The sequence below is a fragment of the Saccoglossus kowalevskii genome, chromosome 4 (genome assembly GCF_978046115.1).
Source record: "Saccoglossus kowalevskii chromosome 4, keSacKowa6.1, whole genome shotgun sequence".
In the NCBI taxonomy this organism is placed as follows: domain Eukaryota; kingdom Metazoa; phylum Hemichordata; class Enteropneusta; family Harrimaniidae; genus Saccoglossus; species Saccoglossus kowalevskii.
Genome location: NC_140644.1, coordinates 22,852,202 through 22,868,068, shown reverse-complemented (window position 1 = coordinate 22,868,068; position 15,867 = coordinate 22,852,202). Strand labels below are relative to the sequence as shown.

The following is a 15,867-nucleotide window of genomic DNA, read 5'->3' as shown; positions in this document are numbered from 1 at the left end:
CCATGTTTGTGTTTATTATTAGAGGATGCTTACGCACGTAATCAGTCCATATTTGGAATTAGCATTTCCTTATATGGTACTATGAAAATACCCTGTAAAATACCGCAAAATTACGGCATGCTGTAACTTATGGCGTTACGGTGACAGATGTATAATAATGATTTTTATTCTTAGGTCGGATGTAAAGCGTTGGTGTCAGATCAAAAATTTAAAACTCAGGATTATTATTTGATGATTGATGAAATATGTCCAGAATTGGAACATTCCCATGCCGGTGAAATTAAAAGTAAAGTGTAAGTTCACATACATCCACTTCTTGACATGTAACCCATTTCAAGTTTAGTAAACGCCCTGTTTTCTAGTTCTTTTTTCATATAATTATATTTAGAAATTGATGTTTAATTAGTCACATCAAATCATACTTGCAGCCTACAATTGTACTTTGAAAAATCAAAATGGTGTCCTATGTACATTTTAGTGTTCAAAATGAAATTGGTTTCTTGTCCTTTCTCCAGGACTTTGCGCTTTGTCATACTTTTTTATGCTGCCCTAAGGGGTCAGTATTTCTATCAAATGACATGACATTCAACAACTGAACATAAACTATCTTTATTAAATTGAAACAGACAGGAATAACATTATGTCATATTTTTTAGACTGCCCTAAGGAGTCAGTATATCTATTAAATGACGTGACATTCAACAACTGAACATAAACTATCTTTATTAAATTGAAACAGACAGGAATAACATTATGTCATATTTTTTAGACTGCCCTAAGGAGTCAGTATTTCTATTAAATGACATGACATTCAACAACTAAACATAAACTATTTTTATTAAAATGAAACAGACAGGAATAACATTATGTCATATTTTTTAGACTGCCCTAAGGAGTCAGTATTTCTATTAAATGACGTGACATTCAACAACTAAACATAAACTATCTTTATTACATTGAAACAGACGGGAATAACATTATGTCATATTTTTTAGACTGCCCTAAGGAGTCAGTATTTCTATTAAATGACGTGACATTCAACAACTAAACATAAACTATCTTTATTACATTGAAACAGACAGGAATAACATTATGTCATATTTTTTTAGACTGCCCTAAGGAGTCAGTATTTCTATTAAATGACATGACATTCAACAACTAAACATAAACTATCTTTATTAAATTGAAACAGACAGGAATAACATTATGTCATATTTTTTAGACTGCCCTAAGGAGTCAGTATTTCTATTAAATGACATGACATTCAACAACTAAACATAAATTATCTTTATTACATTGAAACAGACAGGAATAACATTATGTCATATTTTTTAGACTGCCCTAAGGAGTCAGTATTTCTATTCAATGACATGATATTCAACAACTAAACATAAACTATCTTTATTAAATTGAAACAGGAATAACATTATGTCATATTTTTTAGGCCACCCTAAGGAGTCAGTATTATTATTAAATGACATGAAATTCAATAACTAAACATAAACTATCTTTATTAAATTGAAACAGACAGTAAAGAGTGTGACATTTTTTTTAAATAGTCCAAAGTGGAGGTTCTATTCATATTTATTTGATGTGGAATGGAAAATGATCTTGCTTTGAATTAAGAATTCTGATTGTAAACTACATTACAAATGGAATACTGTGAAATAATTTATTTTCACTGGAATTAATTTTCGCTGGAAAGACTTTTTGGGTATTTTGTATGGAATTTATTTTCATTGATTTTGGTGAGTTAAATGTAAAATATAAGAAAAAAGGTATATTCGCTGGATTTTATTTTTTAACTGAATTACTCCTTCAGCGAAAATAGCGAAAATTAATTCCAAGTGAATATAATGTATTTTACAGTTTAAGTGACGATTCATACGACATTTGCTGATGCTGTAACAGGTTTATTTGTTTTAATATCATACAATTAAGCATATCAGACCAGGTAATTGTTAAAACTGAATTTGAGCTGTATTACAATGTACCAGTATTAATTTGCTGTTATGTTTCAGACTGCCTTATCTAAAGTCTTTAATAATGATGGGAAAAGGACATTTCCCTGGGGCTTACATGTTTGATGACATTATGGAGGCTGGTACACATGAACATATTCTTGAAGTGAAAGATATACAAGATGAACTTCAGTTTGATGACCCTATCAATATACAATATACATCAGTAAGTTAAGGGGTGTCATAGAAAAGCTGTCAAAGTAAGGGGATTATATGTTGAGGATGATATTATATAGACTGACACACAGTAAAATTTACTGAAGTGAGAGGCTTACACACCGATCTTTTGTTTGATCTTCCCATCAATATACAATATGCATCAGTAAGTTAAGGGGTGTCATAGAAAAGCTGTCAAACTAAGGGGATTATATGTTGAGGATGATATTATATAGACTGACACACAGTAAAATTTACTGAAGTGAGAGGCTTACACAACGATCTTTTGTTTGATCTTCCCATCAATATACAATATGCATCAGTAAGTTAAGGGGTGTCATAGAAAAGCTGTCAAACTAAGGGGATTATATGTTGAGGATGATATTATATAGACTGACACACAGTAAAATTTACTGAAGTGAGAGGCTTACACAACGATCTTTTGTTTGATCTTCCCATCAATATACAATATGCATCAGTAAGTTAAGGGGTGTCATAGAAAAGCTGTCAAACTAAGGGGATTATATGTTGAGGATGATATTATATAGACTGACACACAGTAAAATTTACTGAAGTGAGAGGCTTACACAATGATCTTTTGTTTGATCTTCCCATCAATATACAATATGCATCAGTAAGTTAAGGGGTGTCATAGAAAAGCTGTCAAACTAAGGGGATTATATGTTGAGGATGATATTATATAGACTGACACACAGTAAAATTTACTGAAGTGAGAGGCTTACACAATGATCTTTTGTTTGATCTTCCCATCAATATACAATATGCATCAGTAAGTTAAGGGGTGTCATAGAAAAGCTGTCAAACTAAGGGGATTATATGTTGAGGATGATATTATATAGACTGACACACAGTAAAATTTACTGAAGTGAGAGGCTTACACAATGATCTTTTGTTTGATCTTCCCATCAATATACAATATGCATCAGTAAGTTAAGTGGCCTCATAGAAAAGCATTTTTTGGGTATGAATGACTTAAATAGTTATGTTTTTGACTATTAAAGTCTTTCGTCCTGACAACTTATGGTGAGGTCTACCAATAACATGAATTTTTAGTTAGTGACAAAGAGACCTAAAAATCTGTTGTGCATTTACATGCATCCAAGCAAACAACTAACTAAAAACTAAATTTTTCTTGTGGGTTTGTCATGTATTTTGTGAAGATAGAGACGTAGATACCATCATGAGATTTGTTTATCATTCGCTACAATTGTGATTAAATGAACTGCATGGTACAATAGTTCTGTGCAGTTCTGGAAAACAGTGTTCTTTTATGGTGATTTCTAATCTGGTGAAAATAAGAGATATGTAGATACTACTAAGTTAAAAGCGAAATTGAGAATAATTTATGCGACCACAAATTTATAAACATTTCACACAATGTGAAATATTTAGCACATGAACCTCATTTGTTGTGACATTATACTGCCCTTTTTGACTCCCGTGTGCGAAGCACAAAAAGGGAGTCTTTGCAGTTAGTGTGTCTGTATGTGTGTGTGTGTGTGTGTGTGTGTGTGTGTGTGTGTGTGTGTGTGTGTGTGTGTGTGTGTGTGTGTGTGTGTGTGTGTCTGTTCCACTGATATCTCAAGAACCATACATTGATTTTTGATGAAACTTGGTGCTTAGATGCTCTGGGCTAATGCGCAGATTTGATTCGGTTTTGGTAAAAACCCATTCATATTAATTATCTAATTTGCATGATAATTAGCTGATTTTTAGCTGTTCCATGACTGTTCCACTGATATCTAAAGAACCACTCATTGGATTTTGATGAAACTTGGCACATACGGTAGATGCTCCAAACTAATACACAGTTTGGGGTAAAAATCTGAGCAATATTAATTACCTAATTTGCATAATGATTAATCAATTTTCGGCTTTTTCACTGATATCTCAAGTAGTAATCATCACATTTCAATAAAACTTGGTAAATAGATATCATAGGACACTGCACAGCCCTGATAGTTTTTAGGGTAATATCAGTTGATATTAATTACCTATGTTGCATAATTAATTAATTTTCAGCTTTTGATATTTCAAGTACTAATCATCACATTTCAATGACACTTGGTACATAGATGTCATAGGACACTGCACAGACCTGATAGTTTTTAGGGTAATATCAGTACATATTAATTACCTAATTTGCATAATTAATTAATTTTCAGCTTTTGATATATCAAGTAGTAATCATCATATTTCAATGAGACTTGCTACATAAATCTTCTAGGATTATGCAGAGAGCTGATTAGTTTTAATTTGATATTAATTACCTAATTTGCATAATGTTCCACTGATATATAAAGAACCACAAATTGGATTTTAATGAAACTTTTAAAGAGAACTATGCAGAAACCCAATTAGTTTTTGGTAAATATTTATGCTTATTAATCACCACATAATTAATTAACACTGATATCTCAATTACTGATCATCACATTGAATAAAATTTGGTACATAAATGTTCTAGGACAATAGACAGGCCTGATTAATTTTGGGTTAAAATTTGTTCATATTAATTATCTAATTAGCATAATAATTCATAATTCTGTTCTGTTCATATTAGTTACCTGATTTACATAATTAGTTTTCAGCTTTTCCATCAATATATCATGTACAATTTAGTATTTTGAAATGATTTTTGTAGATTATGATTTTGTGTAATGTTCTTGTTTATAAATTTTTATCTATTTTATATTGATATCTTGCAGGGAACTACTGGTAATCCTAAAGGTGTCACACTATCTCATCATAATATCTTGAATAATAGTAATATTGTCGGTAGAACATTAGGTTATCATGAACGGGTAAGTAAATTTTTACTTTTGTCTATGTTATTTTCTGAAAACTGAATCTGTGATGGCGATAATTTCTCAGTGTTTGTTGATTCATTCATCTGTGCAGTGATCTTTAAACTGTGTTAATTGAACAAATACTCGAGATTCTCTCAAGTTAGAGAAAATTTTGTACAAACTAGTAAACATTATTCTGCAGTTCCTAAAATTGTATTGTGGGTTAAAATTTTTACTGAAGCCTATGACATGTGAAGTAATCTGTATAATTTACTAAATTATAACACTTATATTTGTGCCTATTACCGTAATTATCTGAAAGATCACCCTGGGTGATGTTTTGAATAAGGGGACATTTTTTGGAAATCACAAGAACGAATGTTTGACACATTGTTCTCTATCCTTTAAATTGACGACCTAACTTTTCTTGCAAAACGTAACATGGAAATTATTATTGTCAAGTGATTTGAAACATAACATTCTGATGTATGTATACGTCGCCTTACATCTTCCGTATTCCCTATGTACCGGAGATCACAGCAGCTATAATTTCAACAAAACATGAACTTTTTCACTCACAACATAAAGGTAACTACAGGCATGTAGCAAGAAAAAAAAATGAGCTTTAAAACAATGCATATAGGTCCAAAATTTCCTCAGTCAACACAAATTAGAAAGCATAGCTCTAAAGACTCGTACAAACAATTATCCAGCATTTGTAGTTCAGTCAAATCACATGATGGTTGTTACACAATGGGCATTGTTTCACCATGTTTTATCTGAAACGCGATGTGTGAAGGCATGCTTCAATTATGTCAGCTTGTGTGAAATTTTGTTAATTGACAAGTACAAATATTGAAAGTAAAAAGTCTGACAAATCTGTGTTTTGTTTACATTCATTTTGCAGTAATTGAGCTGGCGACATGTTTTTTACTGGCCAGAATTCTATTACATACATTTGGTTTCCGTAAATTAATATTTTGATCTTTATAACCTGTTTTTTTTTTGGAAAAATTCTCCCAAACCTCTTTGAATATCTAATCAGTGGTATGAGCCCTGACAGCTTGAATGATTTCAGCGCCATGTTGTTGAAAGGTTGAAAGTTCATCACTACCATATATGGATACCATGAGTGAACCAATGCGTGACTTCACTTGTTTGATTGGATAGCTGCTTGACTCTGTTTCAGTTCAAGCTTGCCAGATCGAGACATCTTTCAGTTGTGTAATTTGGAATTTTTAATTGCATCTAAATTATTCAAACTTGCAAGAGTACCTTGTTTTTTGAATGTCCATCGTGGATGTCACAGCGTTATTTTTGGTAGAATTGCTCACTTTCTACTTAACTCCATCAGACTACTGTAAAATCTGTATTAAAAGCTGCGGCTTCTAATAAAATGGTACAATGCAACAGAGGGGATGCGGCTTCTATTAGAGCATCTACACATATGAGAAATGGTGAAATTTTAGGTCTCAATTGTTCAAAAAGAATGGGTGCGGCTAACATTAGGGATGCAGCTTCTAATACATATTTTACGGTACATTGTCGTAGTGTGTGATATTTTCTTTGCTAAACTTGCCAATGCCAATTTGTATTCTATTAATTCATGTTTTTATTTTTTTTCCAGTATTTATTTGTTTTTGCAACACCAAAAGATCTTGCAGGTGCTGACGCATCGCCCATAAGCAAACTTTTGCAGTGGGCGATCGTTCAGACAAATAGGCATAATTTGCATAATAATTAACTACTTTTATCAGCTTGTTGTATGGGTTAAAACTTGGTACACACACATATTGGTTGAGTAGTTGCATGAATGAATGGTTTGGTGTCACTCTTCGCAGCAGTTTAGCCAACTGCGAAAAAAACTGTAGCTGTTTGTGTAGTTGAATATCTGATATCAGTTTGTGCATATTAATTAATAATTCTCCAGTTTGTTTATTCTGTATGATAATTGTAGTTGTACAAATATTTATTTTACACATGTCTTTTGTGTGTTTAGTTGAGTATCTGACACTCTGTGAATATTATTCAACTATTTTCATTCTTTAGATTCACATATACGTTGTTTTTCGACTCGTATAACTTCATTTTTTCCCAAGTTTAATACTTTGAATTGAAAAAGGCTTACCACTAAGTTTTGCTGACAATAAAACTGTATTGAGTCATTATGCTGACATTTTATATTTATTTTATATCTAATTGAATGGTTTGCCATTACTATTTTTTTAATATTTTTCTCACATGCTTTATAGATGATATATACCATATTTGTCCTATTAGTAGTGCAGACACTTGTGTAAATGACTGATTTATGGTCAATAATAGTAATATTTAAATATTCCATAATACATTTAATTCACTTTTTGTGTGCAGTTAGAGGTGAGTTTCTATTCCAAACCATGTGTTTTTTTTAATTATTTTATTCAGAATCATGTTATATCTATGCCAGTTCCTTTATATCACTGTTTTGGTATGATTCTTGGTAGTCTGGCAGGACAAGTATTTGGATCAACCGTAGTATATCCGTCACCAAGTTTTGAACCAGAGAAAACACTGGAAGCGATAGAAAATGAAAGGTATCTATGTGTTGTCTATGTTGCACATTTCAACAAGTATGGTGCTGCTACAATGTCTATGTTGCACATTTCAACTAATATGGTGCTGCTATATTTTATTATGGTGCTTTAATCCTTCAAGTTGCCCTTTTTGTGTACACATTATATTATACATCTAGCAGTGCAAACAATAATATGTGGTGTTTCGTAAAAAGTTATATCAGCTTGTACTTCTTTCAAAATATATCAGTATTCATTCAATTTTTCTCTTACGGTTATCAACATTGACACGTTCCATGTTATTGACATCACATGCGAAAAGTCTGCTGCTTACATTAGATGCAGAAGCGTTATAGGTCAACAGAATTGGAATCATTTCACTCAACACAAAACTTTTTTTATTGTCATTGATTTAAAGGTTGTCTGAAAATACTGCAAAGCGTGCACTATACTTTGGACGATTTGATCACTGTACTGCTTTCGTGCTAATTTTGCAGTATTCTCGTAATAACCTTATGATATGGTGCTGCTACAATGTTTATGTTGCACATTTCGGTTGTACATTCCAGAATAGCCTTACTTTTTATTTTATACTGTTGCATATTCCAGTATACATTTTAGTTTCTGTGACCAGAATGTATATGTTGCTACTTATGTATGGTGTTACTTCGAACTTCATGTTGCACATTTCGGTTGTACATTCCAGAATAGTCTTACTTTTTATTTTATACTGTTGCATATTCCAGTATACATTTTAGTTTCTGTGACCAGAATGTATATGTTGCTACTTATGTATGGTGTTACTTCGAACTTCATGTTGCACATTTCAGTTGTACATTCCAGAATAGTCTTACTTTTTATTTTATACTGTTGCATATTCCAGTATACATTTTAGTTTCTGTGACCAGAATGTATATGTTGCTACTTATGTATGGTGTTACTTCGAACTTCATGTTGCACATTTCGGTTGTACATTCCAGAATAGTCTTACTTTTTATTTTATACTGTTGCATATTCCAGTATACATTTTAGTTTCTGTGACCAGAATGTATATGTTGCTACTTATGTATGGTGTTACTTCAAACTTCATGTTGCACATTTCGGTTGTACATTCCAGAATAGTCTTACTTTTTATTTTATACTGTTGCATATTCCAGTATACATTTTAGTTTCTGTGACCAGAATGTATATGTTGCTACTTATGTATGGTGTTACTTCGACCTTCATGTTGCACATTTTAATTGTACATGGTGAATCACCACCATTGGTAGAACCTTGTCTAGTGGATATCAGGTGAATCACCACCATTGGTAGAACCTGGACTAGTGGATATCGGGTGAATCACCACCATTGATAGAACCTGGACTAGTGGATATCAGGTGAATCACCACCATTGGTAGAACCTTGTCTAGTGGATATCAGGTGAATCACCACCATTGATAGAACCTTGACTAGTGGATATCAGGTGAATCACCACCATTGATAGAACCTTGACTAGTGGATATCAGGTGAATCACCACCATTGGTAGAACCTTGACTAGTGGATATCAGGTGAATCACCACCATTGGTAGAACCTTGACTAGTGGATATCAGGTGAATCACCACCATTGATAGAACCTTGACTAGTGGATATCAGGTGAATCACCACCATTGGTAGAACCTGGACTAGTGGATATCAGGTGAATCACCACCATTGGTAGAACCTGGACTAGTGGATATCAGGTGAATCACCACCATTGATAGAGCCTTGACTAGTGGATATCAGGTGAATCACCACCATTGGTAGAACCTTGACTAGTGGATATCAGGTGAATCACCACCATTGATAGAACCTTGTCTAGTGGATATCAGGTGAATCACCACCATTGGTAGAACCTTGACTAGTGGATATCAGGTGAATCACCACCATTGGTAGAACCTTGACTAGTGGATATCAGGTGAATCACCACCATTGATAGAACCTTGTCTAGTGGATATCAGGTGAATCACCACCATTGGTAGAACCTTGACTAGTGGATATCAGGTGAATCACCACCATTGGTAGAACCTTGACTAGTGGATATCAGGTGAATCACCACCATTGATAGAACCTTGTCTAGTGGATATCAGGTGAATCACCACCATTGATAAAACCTTGACTAGTGGATATCAGGTGAATCACCACCATTGGTAGAACCTTGACTAGTGGATATCAGGTGAATCACCACCATTGGTAGAACCTTGACTAGTGGATATCAGGTGAATCACCACCATTGGTAGAACCTTGACTAGTGGATATCAGGTGAATCACCACCATTGGTAGAACCTTGACTAGTGGATATCAGGTGAATCACCACCATTGGTAGAACCTTGTCTAGTGGATATCAGGTGAATCACCACCATTGGTAGAACCTTGACTAGTGGATATCAGGTGAATCACCACCATTGATAGAACCTGGACTAGTGGATATCAGGTGAATCACCACCATTGGTAGAACCTTGACTAGTGGATATCAGGTGAATCACCACCATTGGTAGAACCTTGACTAGTGGATATCAGGTGAATCACCACCATTGATAGAACCTGGACTAGTGGATATCAGGTGAATCACCACCATTGATAGAACGTGGACTAGTGGATATCAGGTGAATCACCACCATTGATGGAACCTTGACTAGTGGATATCAGGTGAATCACCACCATTGATAGAACCTGGACTAGTGGATATCAGGTGAATCACCACCATTGGTAGAACCTGGACTAGTGGATATCAGGTGAATCACCACCATTGATAGAACCTGGACTCGTGGATATCAGGTGAATCACCACCATTGATAGAACCTGGACTAGTGGATATCAGGTGAATCACCACCATTGATAGAACCTGGACTCGTGGATATCAGGTGAATCACCACCATTGATGGAACCTGGACTAGTGGACATCAGGTGAATCACCACCATTGGTAGAACCTGGACTAGTGGATATCAGGTGAATCACCACCAATGATAGAACCTGGACTAGTGGATATCAGGTGAATCACCACCATTGATAGAACCTGGACTAGTGGATATCAGGTGGATCACCACCATTGGTAGAACCTTGTCTAGTGGGTATCAGGTGAATCACCACCATTGGTAGAACCTTGACTAGTGGATATCAGGTGAATCACCACCATTGGTAGAACCTGGACTAGTGGACATCAGGTGAATCACCACCATTGGTAGAACCTGGACTAGTGGATATCAGGTGGATCACCACCATTGATAGAACCTGGACTAGTGGATATCAGGTGAATCACCACCATTGATAGAACCTGGACTAGTGGATATCAGGTGAATCACCACCATTGATAGAACCTTGACTAGTGGATATCAGGTGAATCACCACCATTGATAGAACGTGGACTAGTGGATATCAGGTGAATCACCACCATTGATGGAACCTTGACTAGTGGATATCAGGTGAATCACCACCATTGATAGAACCTGGACTAGTGGATATCAGGTGAATCACCACCATTGGTAGAACCTGGACTAGTGGATATCAGGTGAATCACCACCATTGATAGAACCTGGACTCGTGGATATCAGGTGAATCACCACCATTGATAGAACCTGGACTAGTGGATATCAGGTGAATCACCACCATTGATAGAACCTGGACTCGTGGATATCAGGTGAATCACCACCATTGATGGAACCTGGACTAGTGAACATCAGGTGAATCACCACCATTGGTAGAACCTGGACTAGTGGATATCAGGTGAATCACCACCAATGATAGAACCTGGACTAGTGGATATCAGGTGAATCACCACCATTGATAGAACCTGGACTAGTGGATATCAGGTGGATCACCACCATTGGTAGAACCTTGTCTAGTGGGTATCAGGTGAATCACCACCATTGGTAGAACCTTGACTAGTGGATATCAGGTGAATCACCACCATTGGTAGAACCTGGACTAGTGGACATCAGGTGAATCACCACCATTGGTAGAACCTGGACTAGTGGATATCAGGTGGATCACCACCATTGATAGAACCTGGACTAGTGGATATCAGGTGAATCACCACCATTGATAGAACCTGGACTAGTGGATATCAGGTGAATCACCACCATTGATAGAACCTTGACTAGTTGATATCTAGTGAATCACCGCCATTGGTAGAACCTTGACTAGTGGATATCAGGTGGATCACCACCATTGGTAGATTCTTGACTAGTGGACAACAGGTGAATCACCACCATTGGTAGAACCTTGACTAGTGGATATCAGGTGGATCACCACCATTAGTAGAACCTTGACTAGTGGATATCAGGTGAATCACCACCATTGATAGAACCTGGACTAGTGGATATCAGGTGAATCACCACCATTGATAGAACCTGGACTAGTGGATATCAGGTGAATCACCACCATTGGTAGAACCTGGACTAGTGGACATCAGGTGAATCACCACCATTGGTAGAACCTGGACTAGTGGAGATCAGGTGGATCACCACCATTGATAGAACCTGGACTAGTGGATATCAGGTGAATCACCACCATTGATAGAACCTGGACTAGTGGATATCAGGTGAATCACCACCATTGATAGAACTTTGACTAGTTGATATCAGGTGAATCACCACCATTGGTAGAACCTTGACAAGTGGATATCAGGTGGATCACCACCATTGGTAGATTCTTGACTAGTGGACATCAGGTGAATCACCACCATTGGTAGATTCTTGACTAGTGGATATCAGGTGGATCACCACCATTGATAGAACCTTGACTAGTGGATATCAGGTGAATCACCACCATTGATAGAACCTTGACTAGTGGATATCAGGTGAATCACCACCATTGATAGAGCCTTGACTAGTGGATATCAGGTGAATCACCACCATTGATAGAGCCTTGACTAGTGGATATCAGGTGAATCACCACCATTGATAGAACCTTGACTCGTGGATATCAGGTGAATCACCACCATTGATAGAATCTGGACTAGTGGATATCAGGTGAATCACTACCATTGATAGAACCTGGACTAGTGGATATCAGGTGAATCACCACCATTGGAAGAACCTTGTCTAGTGGATATCAGGTGAATCACCACCATTGATAGAACCTGGACTAGTGGATATCAGGTGAATCCACCACCATTGGTAGAACCTTGACTAGTGGATATCAGGTGGATCACCACCATTGGTAGAACCTGGACTAGTGGATATCAGGTGAATCACCACCATTGGTAGAACCTGGACTAGTGGATATCAGGTGAATCACCACCATTGATAGAACCTGGACTAGTGGATATCAGGTGGATCACCACCATTGGTAGAATGTTTTCAATTGGATATCAGGTGAATCACTACCATTGGTAGAACCTTGACTAGTGGACATCAGGTGAATCACCACTATTGGAAGAACAATTTCTTTTGGATATCAGATGAATCACCACCATTGGTAGAACCTGGACTCGTGGATATCAGGTGGCTCACCACCATTGGTAGAATGTTTTCAATTGGATATCAGGTGAATCACTACCATTGGTAGAACCTTGACTAGTGGACATCAGGTGAATCACCACCATTGGTAGAACAATTTCTTTTGGGTATCAGGTGAATCACCACCATTGGAAGAACAATTTCTTTTGGATATCAGGTGAATCACCACCATTGGAAGAACAATTTCTTTTGGATATCAGGTGAATCACCACCATTGGAAGAACAATTTCTTTTGGATATCAGGTGAATCACCACCATTGGAAGAACAATTTCTTTTGGATATCAGGTGAATCACCACCATTGGAAGAACAATTTCTTTTGGATATCAGGTGAATCACCACCATTGGTAGAACCTGGATAGTGGATATCAGGTGAATCACCACCATTGGTAGAACATTTTCAATTGGATATCAGGTGAATCACTACAATTGGTAGAACCTTGACTAGTGAACCTCAAGTTAATCACCACCATTGGTAGAACCTTTACTAGTGGACATCGAGTGAATCACCACCATTGGTAGAACCTTGACTAGTGGATATCAGGTGAATCACCACCATTGATAGAACCTGGACTAGTGGATATCAGGTGAATCACCACCATTGATAGAACCTGGACTAGTGGATATCAGGTGAATCACCACCATTGGTAGAACCTGGACTAGTGGACATCAGGTGAATCACCACCATTGGTAGAACCTGGACTAGTGGAGATCAGGTGGATCACCACCATTGATAGAACCTGGACTAGTGGATATCAGGTGAATCACCACCATTGATAGAACCTGGACTAGTGGATATCAGGTGAATCACCACCATTGATAGAACTTTGACTAGTTGATATCAGGTGAATCACCACCATTGGTAGAACCTTGACAAGTGGATATCAGGTGGATCACCACCATTGGTAGATTCTTGACTAGTGGACATCAGGTGAATCACCACCATTGGTAGATTCTTGACTAGTGGATATCAGGTGGATCACCACCATTGATAGAACCTTGACTAGTGGATATCAGGTGAATCACCACCATTGATAGAACCTTGACTAGTGGATATCAGGTGAATCACCACCATTGATAGAGCCTTGACTAGTGGATATCAGGTGAATCACCACCATTGATAGAGCCTTGACTAGTGGATATCAGGTGAATCACCACCATTGATAGAACCTTGACTCGTGGATATCAGGTGAATCACCACCATTGATAGAATCTGGACTAGTGGATATCAGGTGAATCACTACCATTGATAGAACCTGGACTAGTGGATATCAGGTGAATCACCACCATTGGAAGAACCTTGTCTAGTGGATATCAGGTGAATCACCACCATTGATAGAACCTGGACTAGTGGATATCAGGTGAATCCACCACCATTGGTAGAACCTTGACTAGTGGATATCAGGTGGATCACCACCATTGGTAGAACCTGGACTAGTGGATATCAGGTGAATCACCACCATTGGTAGAACCTGGACTAGTGGATATCAGGTGAATCACCACCATTGATAGAACCTGGACTAGTGGATATCAGGTGGATCACCACCATTGGTAGAATGTTTTCAATTGGATATCAGGTGAATCACTACCATTGGTAGAACCTTGACTAGTGGACATCAGGTGAATCACCACTATTGGAAGAACAATTTCTTTTGGATATCAGATGAATCACCACCATTGGTAGAACCTGGACTCGTGGATATCAGGTGGCTCACCACCATTGGTAGAATGTTTTCAATTGGATATCAGGTGAATTACTACCATTGGTAGAACCTTGACTAGTGGACATCAGGTGAATCACCACCATTGGTAGAACAATTTCTTTTGGGTATCAGGTGAATCACCACCATTGGAAGAACAATTTCTTTTGGATATCAGGTGAATCACCACCATTGGAAGAACAATTTCTTTTGGATATCAGGTGAATCACCACCATTGGAAGAACAATTTCTTTTGGATATCAGGTGAATCACCACCATTGGAAGAACAATTTCTTTTGGATATCAGGTGAATCACCACCATTGGAAGAACAATTTCTTTTGGATATCAGGTGAATCACCACCATTGGTAGAACCTGGATAGTGGATATCAGGTGAATCACCACCATTGGTAGAACATTTTCAATTGGATATCAGGTGAATCACTACAATTGGTAGAACCTTGACTAGTGAACCTCAAGTTAATCACCACCATTGGTAGAACCTTTACTAGTGGACATCGAGTGAATCACCACCATTGGTAGAACCTTGACTAGTGGATATCAGGTGAATCACCACCATTGGTAGAACCTTGACTAGTGGATATCAGGTGAATCACCACCATTGGTAGAACCTTGTCTAGTAGACATTATGTAAACACTACTACAAACTATTGCATAATTGCCACTGGATTGCAAGCATTGTAGATATCCTCATCGTGCCAAAAAATGCTAAATTGATGCTCATTCCAAGTTTGTGCATTTCAGAATAATGCTCATTCAGTGGCTATGTTCCTCAATTCATGCTGTGTCTATCCCAGTACTTTGTGCAATCATACGCTGTAGAAAACATACAAGTCTATAGTACAATTAATGTTTATTCTGTTGTGTATTCTTCATATGGTTGTCATTTAATGTTCATGTTTAATTTTTTAAGTGTACATTTCAGCATTATACTTGTACGTTTCACATGTACTTACCACTGCGGTGTTACTATAATATTTGTGTTGCACATTTCAGGTTTTCATTCCAGTATGGTGTTACACCAATTTTTATGTTTCACTCATTCATTATGCAGTTCGACCATGGTTTCACATAGCATGTATACATTATATCCTTTTAACAATTTCAACCATGTTTTTGCGAATTC

At 36.7% G+C, this 15,867-nt stretch overlaps 1 protein-coding gene across 2 annotated transcripts in view; it reads left to right on the top strand.

Moving 5' to 3' along the window:
* The window catches only part of LOC100374223 (medium-chain acyl-CoA ligase ACSF2, mitochondrial-like), a 29,942-nt gene that overhangs the window by 8,308 nt on the left and 5,767 nt on the right, over positions 1-15,867 (top strand). For both annotated transcript variants that reach the window (XM_085497966.1, XM_085497965.1), the window contains exons 4-7: positions 175-293; positions 2,022-2,187; positions 4,907-5,002; positions 7,415-7,563. In XM_085497966.1, the coding sequence (XP_085354092.1) occupies positions 175-293; positions 2,022-2,187; positions 4,907-5,002; positions 7,415-7,563 (530 nt within the window). The remainder of the gene's footprint in view (positions 1-174; positions 294-2,021; positions 2,188-4,906; positions 5,003-7,414; positions 7,564-15,867) is intronic.